The sequence below is a fragment of the Chamaea fasciata genome, unplaced genomic scaffold (genome assembly GCF_029207755.1).
Source record: "Chamaea fasciata isolate MVZ Bird 193981 ecotype frontalis unplaced genomic scaffold, bChaFas1.0.hap1 SCAF_1, whole genome shotgun sequence".
NCBI lineage: Eukaryota > Metazoa > Chordata > Aves > Passeriformes > Sylviidae > Chamaea > Chamaea fasciata.
In genome coordinates, this window is record NW_027094086.1 from 53,190,682 (window position 1) to 53,203,013 (window position 12,332).

The following is a 12,332-nucleotide window of genomic DNA, read 5'->3' on the forward strand; positions in this document are numbered from 1 at the left end:
TTCCAAGCAGAGATTTAGCATTTTTCTTTTAAGAAACCCCTCTGCAATAATTTAATGATAGAATTAATTTCTGTTTGCATTAGCACATCTTTGGGCCTAAAATTCACACAGACTGAGAAATCTACACACAGACTTTGATTTCATGTAGCTTACAGATAAGGATAAATTGGGAAATTCTGCAAAATAAAACAATTTTGTTGTAATCCCACAAATACCCACAACCAGAATATATTCCGCGAATGTGAAAGAGATCGATTTGAAACTTAGTTGACGTTATGCAGATCACAGTTTATTCAAAGATATATAAACAAACAAAAAAAATCAAGGTCACAAAATACAACATTTCTGAGCACTTCTCATATTGAGAACACATTACTGAATGTATATTATCAAACTGTGGTACCACTTAGGCAATGGTAGGTTTAAATGTAACAGTAAGTATAAAAAAAAATATGTGGAAAATCTACCTGGCATTAAACTACCCAGTAGTTACAAATGTGCTGTAAAAGGAAGTCCATATATTACACTTATTTGTTTCAAGCACTTTTCATACTCATTGTTCAGTTTCACTGATTCCTGTACAGCATGTTTCAGATCTTCTACCTCTTCAAAAAAATCCTAGAAAAACCCAAAAATATCCACCTTAAACTTTTTTCAAAGACATTCTCAATACGAGCTAGTCAGCAGTTCAGTCATTCCCGAGTTCAAAGACACTTTCTGTATTTTTACCAGTGTATGGCTGAGTTATGCAAACACAGCTATGGTAAGATACGGCAATCAACCATAACCTTAGGTAACAATTTAATAATTTCTGCCCTGAGCACACAAGCAGAGTTCAACTTATGTTAGATGCTGAAATACAGACTAATAATAGGAAAGATTAATTTTAAAAAGGAAAAAAAAAAAGGATTTACCAGACAGCTACAAAATGACAGTCCAGTATGACAAGGGAGTAATGTCACATCCTGATCCTTTGTAAGTGAAATCAGAAATTGTTGGGAAATACATGGACAGAAGAGTGTTATCATCCAAGACTTCATTTCACTAATCCTTGAATGTTCTCGCGAACAAAATAACAGTGTATCTACCTATAATCCTCTAAATTGGACATGCTCCTCCCTATTCTTGCAGCATTTTTTAAATGAACAGCTACAATATACAAGCTATAACATACAGTGACTTAAAACTACCATAAAAAGGGAACACTAATAAAAAGCCACAAGCTCAGGTTTATGTATCTCTCTCCTGCAAGATGCAGCTCTCAGCCACACATTGTCCCTGATTCCCAAACACAGGGATCTGGAACCCTGGCTTAATGTTCTGCAAGTCACACATCCAGTGGACTATCACCCTCTTTTACTGTTACCCCTGCAATTAATACCATAAAGTTATTTTGTTTGGGAGAAAGGACTGCAAGGTAAGAAAAGAGATTCTTAAAAAAAAAGCAAAACCAAACTTGAGGAACAAGCAAAAATCAGTTTAAACAATTTGTTGCTGAAAATAAAACCTTTTGTCAGTACATTAAACTGAATCTCCTATAGTTAGGCAAGATCTCATCATCTTGTTACATAACTTTAAGAATTACCAAATGTTCACATTTTCACTTTTTATACCTATAGATCTAACAAAAAATTCAAAGCCTCTGCCCTCCCTAAATCTGGAGTTCTGTCAGAGGCATAACTTTGACATGCTTAAGTTCAAGACAAAATAGTCTTCCTTAGCTGAGCAGCCCTTTAGGACATGAATGTTTTGAAGAGTCATTCATTTCCATCTCTCTCAGAATGCTATACACTGGTTTTTTATGTATTTTACTTGATAACAACATATGTTCACTCCAAAGAAGTTTCAGCTTAGGCAGCAAAGTTAGTTTTTCAAAAATCGCCTACTGTTAAGCTTGTCTTAAAATAAATTACCTTGTCTAATCCAGCTAATTCATTTTTTAGTGCTTTCTTTTCTGCAGACAATTTTCCATTTTCTTTCTTCAGCTTTTTAATCTCCTTCAACAATAGCTCTACATTCAAATGAAAAAATGTAGAGTTCAACCATTACAGTCAACCTCCCCCTCATATGAATCATATTACAGCTAAAGAGCTGCCTACCTTTTGTGATATTAAAAATTACAGTTCGGCTTCTTAAAGTACCTTTTTCATACAGTGATTTATTCGTAAGAACTGGCCCAGCATATTCCCACGTTCTATGAAAGATATCAAGATCTGCCAGTTGGATAATCTAAATCTGCCAGATTCTTAGAATGTGGGATTACTTTATTTTACAATCCACAAAACACACATCACATGCCTTGATTACCTTTTTCTGGATTATGAGAGGGACAGATCAGCCCTTGCTGGTAGCACATTTCCTGAAAATCATGCCTACATTATATGATCTCATCCATCTCTTTTCTATGCTTTGAAGACCATATCTTAAATTCTGGATTTACTTATGTGAGGAAGAAAGCACTGAAACCAGCACTGTCCAGGCTTGTCCAACATTTTAAGGCTAAAAACAGGTTATTCTGTGTCTCAGTGTCTGAAAACCAAATCCAGGTGCAGCAAACATTATTACTAAGAGATCTGCACAGATACATCTCACTAGAATAAATACCAGCACTAAATACAGCCACACACTCCCACCCCTGATTACAACAATGGACCAGTTTTCAGAAAAAAACAGCAAACAACATTTTATCACAAACAAACGCAAGGCAGAATCCTAGATTACAGAATGCCATTTTTACGTGACAGGTTTTCAAAAATGAAAAATCATTTTAGATACTGCCGGTTGAAGTAGAAGAAATGCCCTGGAGTGGCCTCTAGATCAGAAATGAAATGTATTCTCTCTGCTAGGGGCACTGGAAGGAACATCACCAGAATTAACTGTACCATTACCTAAGTATCTACTGCAACAGGATTCCGTCTTTGCAGAAATGTCTCTGTGAGAAGTTACTCCTCCCTTTGGGGTTTGACTTCGTTTTCCAGAAACAGCACCAGTTTTCCAAGAAACCTTTTTACATTCCAGTTGCTCAATTCTTTGCCTCTGCTCTTGAAGATTATGCTCTAGCTCATTAATTTTAATCTGTCAAGACAATTTTTTTTAAATGCATAGAAGAAACACAGTTCAACTGAATACAATTGGGAACACATCCCAAATGCAAACCTAGAGCTTTCAATTGCTGATTTAAAAACTACATTCACTCAAAAGGTCTGAAAGAAGAAAAAAACAAAGCACAAATGAGGAAATTAGTCTGGTCAGCTGCAATGCTCAATCCATGCCTGAAGAGGCAACACACTCTTGAAGCTTCTAGAACTGCTCCTGGCCACACAACCCTACCTCCACTCCAGTTATGATGCCAGACTCTTTGCACAGCCACACACCTTGGTACCCAGAAGAAGACTCTTTGCCTTCATTTGGTTTGCCTTCTGCTGAATTTCTGAGAGAAATCAGCTCATGACACATGCAGAAAAATACCAGGGCTGGTGCAAAAGAGGTCAAAAGGTGCATATAACACTTGGAAGGAGAGGTAGGTGCATGAGTAAAGAAAAAAGCAAGGAAAAGGGAGACAGCTTTCTGCTACAGACACACCAATGACAGGGCTCACTTTTAAAAGGAGCTACAGGCTACCCTCCATTATCCCTGTCATGGGAAACTACATATAAAAAGAAAAGCATGGTCCCATTTCACAAATTTAAGAGTTACTTTTCAGTCTCCCTAAAAGCTTACGTTTGGCTGTTAGATACCAGCTCCTACAAATTCTACTTACAGTGAGATTTTTAATTGCTTCACTTTGCTCCTTGTTTGTTTTGGTTTCTTTAACATAACGTTTCTGTAGCTCATTATACATCTGAAGTAGTCTAAAACAGAAGAAATGCACAAATTGCTGTAAAACATGAAAGACAACAAAATGTGGCATCATTTATGGTAAAAGTATTAGAGATGCCCCACAGAGATCATTTGGGCTGTAGCTGTGCTGCAGAGACTCGCAATAGAAATATTCAGGATGGCAGTGAAAGAAATGTGACTGTCAACACAGAAAGCACCAGAAAAACAGCAAAGCAAGTTAAAAGAATGGTCTGTATGGATGGCAAAGAATCCTTTTTACTCAGCCAGACTGAGGACCCTGTTGTTTCTGTCCAGCACACACGGCCACACTGATGAAACCTCAGTGCAAATCACTCTTTGAGGGAAGACAGCAGCAGCAGGAAGCTGCAGTGACTTTGCAGTGTGTCACATTCAACATTCCTCTCCCCACTAGCACAACAGGAATAGCAAAAGGACACTCCTAAAGGATCTTTAAAAGTTTGTCCAGCACCAATCAAGAATCCATGATGAGGACACAAGGCAATTCCCAGCTCTCTGTGTTGCACAAACATCTCATTGCTTCCAAGTGTGTGGGTGTGAGGATATGAGTGAATGAAATCTATGTGAAAATGAGTGGGTAAAATAAATGTCAAATAAACAGCTTAGGGCTGTTAGCTTCCCCTCTGCTATTATTTTCCATCAAGTTCTGCTGTACTAATTTCCCATGTTTTACAGCATTCAGCCAACATACACGAGGCCCACGATTTAACTGATGGACATGAGCAGACATTTTCCCTATTTTTTTAGGAATTACAGTAAGAGCTGCCATTCATAATAAGCCATGACAGCACACCACAAGCAGGATGAGCAATACTGTAGCATAGCACAGCTTTGTGAAAGAACTCACAAACAGATGCCAAAAACAAAAAGCTAGGTCAGGTTATCTACGTGCAGTCTAACACAAGGCAGGTACAGCACTAAATTCAAAGATTAACCTGGATTTGTTCTGCATGAGCACCTAACTAGGAACTCAATTTGAGCCCAGAGCCAGTCACCCAACCTTCCCACATAGCTACATAGCTTGCAAAGAGACTCCAGCACACTGCAAAGATATTTTTTTAAAAAAGAAAATGGGTCTTCTAAAGCCACCTAAAGGAAACACTAAAAACAGGGCACCGGGTCAAAGAGCAACAAAGATCTGTGTAAGACCCACATTTATGTAAGTGGACAAAAAGCAGCCTTTGAAGGGATGAGAAGCCTAAAATTTTACAATTTTACAATCAAGTCATAGAGGGATGGAGCACCATTTTACGTAGCTTGACTAGCTGTTAAAATGTTTCAGTATATTTTTTCTTCAGGACAAAATTGTAGCTTTTGCATCAGAAAAGCAGTTACAAGAGTTTACTTCTATCACTTATTGGCAAACTACAGTAATAGTGGCTCAATTCTAAAATTATTAGACTGAAAAATAGAACTGCTTCTCTAGCTTATATTAAAAACAGTACCAGCCTATAAATTTCGTATGCACATAACACTGAGCAATATAAAATGAGTTGAGAAAGGTTCTACAAAATAGAAGATGAAACCACAAAATTCTAGGTTAAAAATCTACAAAAAAGACCATATGTGTGCACAGATACATGAAGGAGGTTCCTAGCTCATTGAATTTTCCTCAACGAACTACCTGAGAAAGAAATCCATTTTTTTCTTTGCTCAGTGCTATTTTCAAGTTTCATCCAAGATTTTGTAGTTATTTTCAAAATGTGAATGACTTCCTATGGTTTCAAAGGCTGAAAGCCACTTGCATAACAGCTTAAAAATATCAACTGACTTAACCACAAACATTTTTTACACTACAGAGAAGAATAATTCTGTGAAGAAGCATCTTCCAAGAACTCACCTGACACTGTCACTCTCTAGAACCAGATGCTTCCTGTCTCCACCCTTATCCCATAAATGGGTTTCTGTTTGAACCTGAACACTTAATTGAAACAAACACAACAGCTTCATAAAATCACAGTTCTCAAATTTAATTGGATTAAACACAGCAACTGAAAAAGACCAAGTTATTTAGCAGTTTGGTTTTATAGTACAAGTTTCCAGGCAAGATCATAAACACCAAAACTTAAATCACAGAAGATTCTTGTGAACCGATTATGTAAATCCTGGCAGGACACTCTCCAATCCACTGTCCCTACAGTTTTTCAGGTCCTTAGGTTCTAAATCTTTTAGACAGTATTAATGCCACTCAACTTATCTGTATCTCACTACTTTTAGGTGGAAAAATAGTGTAAAAGCCTTTGCAGTTTGACAGAGAAAGCGTATTGGCTAAGCAGGAGTATTAGTTTTTGATATTAAAACTGTTTCCTTCACTACAATAAATTTTGTGCAAGATGCCCCAGATGTCCTTTCTTCCTCTACAGGACTCCAGCATTTTCCACCCCACCATCCTGCTCACAGATGGCTCCTTAAAAGATACAGACCAGATAAAGCCTAGCTCATCTTAAGGACATGAAAATACAAGTCCTGAAGTGGTGCACTACTTTCGATGCAAAAGAGAAAGGTTTGACAATTCTTACTCTCTGCTTGTGCCACAGACACGCGTTATCTGCTGCAGATACAGCTGCTCTTGGAACTGACCCAGATTCTTTTTTAGCTCCTTATTTTTTATGTGCAATTTTTTCACCTTCTTGACTAATTGCTCATTTTCATCAGTGAGCTGAAAAGAAAGAGAAATCAAGGAACAATTTCAAATCAAATATTAATTAAGCTGATAATGCTTCAAATTAAAACCCTCTCCCAAAAACTTTACTACATTTTTCCTAAACCACAGAAGCATCTAAAAGGAGAATGGCAGGAAAAACAACTGGCTTCCAATTTTATGAACATTTGACTACAACAAAGCTTCTTTAACAGGTATCTCTTAAAGGTGTCTAATATAACTTCAGAATTCAATAAGGAACTTAGGGAACTTGTTATGCATTTAAAATTAACCACAGAGGGACAAAGCATCCAAGTTATACTCCTAAACTATAAACATCAGCTCCGCAACTAAGGCGGTGTTTCTTTTTGATTTAACCTCACCAGAGACAAAAAGACAGCCACGCTGGCTGAACGTCCCGCACGTGTGCCTGCTAAACCTTGCCCAGCAGTATGCAGTCACATATATATATACATACATATATATAATGTATATATAATGTGTGTGCGTATATAATGGATATAAAATACACATTGTATATTATAGTAATATGAGGCAATACATATTTTCCATATATAATACATAAAGCTATACATAAGGCAATATATTATATATATGATACTAAGTAAATCTGATATATTTACAGTTATATATCTAACATATACAACTACGTAGCGTAGGCATACGTATATAAGTGAGTGCATGTGTGGATATGCGTATATATCCGCATGTCCATATAAAAAGCTAATGTTTATGTATATGGAAACATATATATTGATATAGATAGATAGATATTGATATATATGAACTATATTGCCATATCCCACAGGGTATTGAGTACACCCGATGCCCTGGGCCTGCACCGAGCCCCGCGTTGCGCTCTCAGCCTGAGCTCGGCGCCGAAGGCAAACCCGGCCCAGCCGAGCCTCCCGCGCCCTCCCGGGCACTCCTGGGCCGGGGCTCCCGGGAGCCGGGGCCGCACTCACTTGGAGGCACCTGTGTACGACGGGCAGGGCCATGGCGAGCAGCGGGGGAGCGGGCCGGACCCCCAGGACGGGCCCCGGGATAGGCCGGGAGCAGGGACGTCAGAGCCGAGCGACCGCCGCGCCTTCCGGGCGCGCCGCCGCCGCCCCTGGGGCCCGGGAATGGAGCCTCTCTCTCCCTGCCCCGAGGCGGCAGCCCAGTCCCTTCTAAAATTGTCATTAGTGTTCTGCACAGGTTCAGCTGGTGGGAGTGATTCTCAGGGTGTCCTGCGCTGGGCCGGGAGTTGGACTCGATGATCCTGCTGGGTCCCTTCCATCTCAGCATATTCTGTGATTCTGTGACCAACAGGCACCGGCCGGGGGGAGGATTGAGAACTCTGCCGGCCGCAGGTGGCACGGATACACCAACACACGCCAAGTGAGGGATCTGTGCAAAAGCAGGTTCTGCATCTCTCCCCATCACAACAGGTATAGGATAGGCTGTCCCAGTGACATCCCCCTGGCTGGAGATGGCGGCGTGCCTGGGAATGCTGCTGCGCCCTGGGGAGCAGGGGCTGTATCCTTGGAGTTGGTGCTGCTTGCTATTGCTGCTGCTTGCTGGGCTTTGCCTTTTGTGTATAAATATCTAACGGGAGGGTGCCAAGTTGTTCTCAGTGGTGCCACGCAATCGGTCAAGAGGCAAGAGGCATAAACTGACCTGCAGGAAGTTCCACCTGGATATGAGGAAGAACTTCTTTACTGTGGGACGACCACAGACAGGAACAGGTTACCCAGAGAGATGTGGAGTCCCCCTCACAGGAGATATTTGAGAACCACCTGGACACAATCCTGTGCCATGTGCTCTGGGATGGCCCTGCTTGAGCAGGGAGGTTGGGCCAGATGACCCGCTGTGGTCCCTTCCAACCTGACCCAGGCTGTGATCATGTGATTTGGGTTTTCTATTTTTCCGGTATTTTTGGCAGACCAGGCTGCAGGACACACAGACAGGACAAAAGTGTTCCACCCTCAGGACTGGACCGTACATACACCATACCAACAGCAGGCATTCACCAGCCACAGGAAGACCGGCTATCACAGCAAGACTGACCCAAAGCAGTGATTATTGCCTGCTGGTCTTCCAAGCCTCTGTTAATGGCAGTTTAAAACCTTTCCTGTTCCTCTCCTATTCACTAGGTCTCAAATTTAGGTCTTCTCTTGCTCTCTGCATCTCCTGTCTTTGTACAAAATCTTGCCTCACTCATTTCTTAAAGCACATTAGATTTGCTTCTTTTTTTCTTTTTTTGGTATGAAATGTTGCCAGATGCCACCTGCCCTTCCATCTTGCCCATGTAGCCCACCTGATTGCAGTGCCTGGCAAATTTTGCACAGAACCAATCACAAAATCATAGAATGCTAAGGGTTGAAAGGGATCTTTGAAGATCTAGTCTCAAACCTGCTGCCCTTTGCAGGGACACCTCCCAGCAGACCAGGTTGCTCAGAGCTCCATCCAACCTGGCCTTGAACACTGGGAAGGGCTGAGGCATCTACAACCTCCCTGGATAATGTGTTCCAGTGCCTCACCACCCTCACAGTAAAGAACTTCTTCCTAATATCCAGCCTAAATTTCCCCTTTCAATTGGTACCTGTTATTCCTTGTCTTATCACTACCGTTCCTCACAAAGGGCCCCTCTCTGGCTTCCCTGTAGGCCCCTGGACACTGGCAGGTTGCTGTGAGGTCTGAACAGCCCCAGTTTTCTCAGCCTGTCATGCCTGGGAAGAGGGTGTGGACATGACAGGAGCTCATCACTGCCTCCTTGTGAGTCGACAGTCCACCAAAATCATGGCAGCAGACAGGTCAGGTTAGGCTGCGAGCAGGAACTGGAACTGTAATCAGATTAAGGGAAGTGTTATGCACCTCTGGCTCCAGGGCACAACCCGGCATCTCTCCTCCTTCACACTCAACCCGGTCATCCATCCTGTCTACTTCTTGAACTTTACACAGGGGTCACAGTGAAAGGTGAAAGCCTTGTCTATACTCAGCTCAGCCTTGGCTGTGCGGAGCTGAATGGACACAAGATCCCAGCTCTGAGGCTGTCAGCAACTGAGAGTCTGTGTGAGGGAAAGACTTGCCCATGATGTTACCTGCTGCCAGGAATCCTGCCTGTGAAGACTTCTGTATTGGTTCCATAGAAGCAGCCACCTAGCACTGCTAATTGCTGGAGCCTCTGACAAATCACTCCAATTTGCCTGGCATCAAAATTGCTACTTCAATCACCAACTAACCTGGAATGAATTAGCAGTGGACAGTTCATGCTGTGGAAACCACGAGATCACTTCTTGGTAAAAGGACAGCTGGCTGTAACTAGCTGCAGTAGCAGCAAGGAAAAAGTAAAGTTGGAAAAAGTAAACCGGCCAGGAGTGCAATGGGGGTGTAGGGAAAGGGAAATCCCATTTTCAGATGAAGTAGCAATACCCTGAGATGTAGTTACTCAGTTTTATTCTGGTTTGTCCAACACAAACAAAACAGGCGAGGTCCTGAGTCTGTAAAACAGGAATAAAACATAGAGAATACAGCATATCAGGAGGTGTTGAAATCAGAATCATTTTAACTGACTTTGGTTATTGTAAAGGACAGTAGTAATTGTTTCCTGTGTCCTCCAGAGGTAAATGAGCACAAATAAAGTTACTGTCTAACACAGTCGACATTTCTCATCCCTTCAACTAGATGAGAGGGAAAATTTCTTGACATCAAAGAGAAAAATACATACTTTAATAAACAGATCAGAGAATGATCAGGCATGACTTTGAATACACCTAATATGCACAGCACAGTGACATAGAGTAAGTAGACAAAAAGTCCCCTCCAGGCCACCATTTCAATGAATTTATGTTACTGATTTAGAAGAAAATACACTCTGATATAATAGACATTCTGATATTTTCCAAAACTTTGTAAAATTACTTCAGAAATAATTTTTCCAGCAATAAAGAGAAGCTGAAGTGTAAGAGTGCAGTGGAGAGAGATCAGCACAGTGGACTCCAGCGTATCCTGCATACCTGTTTCTCACTGTAGACAGTACAAGTAGGATAAGTTGTTTTCTCAATGCTGAGAATGTCAGTAGTCAAAATCACTTTATACCATACAAGACAAGACCACTTGAATATCAAGGAATAATACAGTACAAAGTATGAGCAAGGCTCAATAGGACTTAACATTCCTATGGTACCCAGGGGTTTGCTTTTGGTTTGGGGTTGTTTAGGGTTTTTTAAATACTGTGGGTGTAGAAGTAAAACAAAAAGCCCAGATGGATTAATTCGAGGTTTCTGCAGAAACCAGAGCAGGCATAGAAAAAGCAGCAGTAGGCAGCACTCGGAGAACAACTTAGGTCAGAAATAGCAGAGAAAAGAAGCCCATGATGAGTTTGGGACACTTGAAAGGCTGAGGGAGCTGGGCCTGTTCAGCTTCAAGAAGAGATGACTGAGAGGTGATCCCATCCAATGCGTATGAATATTTAAAGCAGGGGTGTCTGGGATGTTCTCAGTGGTGCCAGGCAATAGGACAAGTGGCAACAGGCAGAAACTGATGCACCGGAAGTTCCACCTGGATATGAGGAAGAACTTTACTGTGTGGGTGACTGTGCACTGGAACAGATTGCCCAGAGAGGTTGTGGAGTCTCCCTCACTGGAGATATTCACGAACCATCTGGACACAATCCTGTGCTATGTGCTCTGGGATGACCCTGGTTGAGCAGGGAGGTTGGACCAGATGACCCACTGTGATCCCTTCCAACCTGACCCATTCTGTGATTCTCATGTGTGAAACCTGCAGACCCAGTTTCCCCAGCTCTTCTAACAACAACCAGTTCTGGGCACACTGCTGCTCTCCTGCTTACCCAGGAGATGACAATGCAGCTATGCAGAGGTTTTAAGACTCAAGTGTTTTCAAAACTCAGAAACTGTTACCAGCAGAACACAAAAAAGTTGGGAAATAGACCAACAGAGCTAAAAGGGAAACAAGAATTCCTGATTTCTGACCTAGAAAGCAAGCCATGCAGCCCCTTCCTTCCCACTTTTCCATGCCTGGCAGGGGAATTTAAGACAGATGGAGGAAGCAGTCAACAGCCAGGTTTCTCAACTATGCAGCTAGACCTGTAAGGAGTTTGTGTAAGATGCAGATTTTGTCAAGCAAGCATTGATCCACCCAAATGACACCAAAAAAAACCCCCTACTTGTATCTTGAAACTCTTGGGAAAAGCTACAGCTGAACCTCTTGTTGGTTTAATCATGCACATTATGATCAAACATCTTCAGAATTGCCATTGATTTTGAGAGGCTCCACTTCAAAATGAGCATCCATTCTTAATTAAATTAAATTAAAGATACTCCATCAATTTGTAAAATTGTCCCAAGGCTGGTGCATAGCACTGGACATCAGAATTTGAAAATCAAAAAGCTAATGTTAGCCTATGTGTGTACAAAAAACCTCATTGTTTATGCAAACAATAAAAGACTGATGTGTACTTGATTAGGAAACATGTTAATTTTCCAGAGATCCTAACAATACATTATTTTTTTAAAACTCAGTGGCAGTGAATGTATGAAATGCCACTAAGATACTTTCCACTGTAAACAATGACAACAGAAATATTTCCCTACACTATTATTCAGCTCGTTTGTTGAACACAATCTTTTTTCACTGCACTTTTGTTTTAATGTTGTTTGGTATGAACAAAGACACATTTCATGCTGGGTCACACAACTGAAAATGTCATTGATTCCAGTGGTGCTGAGCCTCCTGCTGCCAAACAGCAACAATGTGATCCATTTCACTCTTTTTCAGCTCCATGTACACCAAAATCATTGATCTGTCA

General features: G+C 41.2%; 2 protein-coding genes across 5 annotated transcripts in view; both read right to left on the reverse strand.

Annotated features, from left to right (window-relative positions):
- MPPE1 (metallophosphoesterase 1) overlaps positions 1-12,332 on the reverse strand; it is a 29,632-nt gene that overhangs the window by 11,766 nt on the left and 5,534 nt on the right. The window lies entirely within an intron of this gene.
- Positions 268-9,272, reverse strand: LOC136289673 (centrosomal protein of 290 kDa-like). 3 transcript variants are annotated; one of them, XM_066183694.1, is made up of 7 exons: positions 7,496-9,272; positions 6,378-6,517; positions 5,699-5,779; positions 3,761-3,851; positions 2,889-3,075; positions 1,914-2,011; positions 268-618 (listed from the first exon to the last, which is right to left on the reverse strand). In XM_066183694.1, exons 1-7 carry the CDS (start codon positions 7,940-7,942, stop codon positions 490-492), a joined length of 1,173 nt encoding a protein of 390 aa, XP_066039791.1. In that variant the 5' UTR covers positions 7,943-9,272; the 3' UTR covers positions 268-489. The 3 variants fall into 3 exon arrangements, with proteins under 3 accessions (XP_066039791.1, XP_066039807.1, XP_066039799.1); XM_066183710.1 differs by having other exon boundaries at positions 7,486-7,574; XM_066183702.1 differs by lacking the exon at positions 5,699-5,779.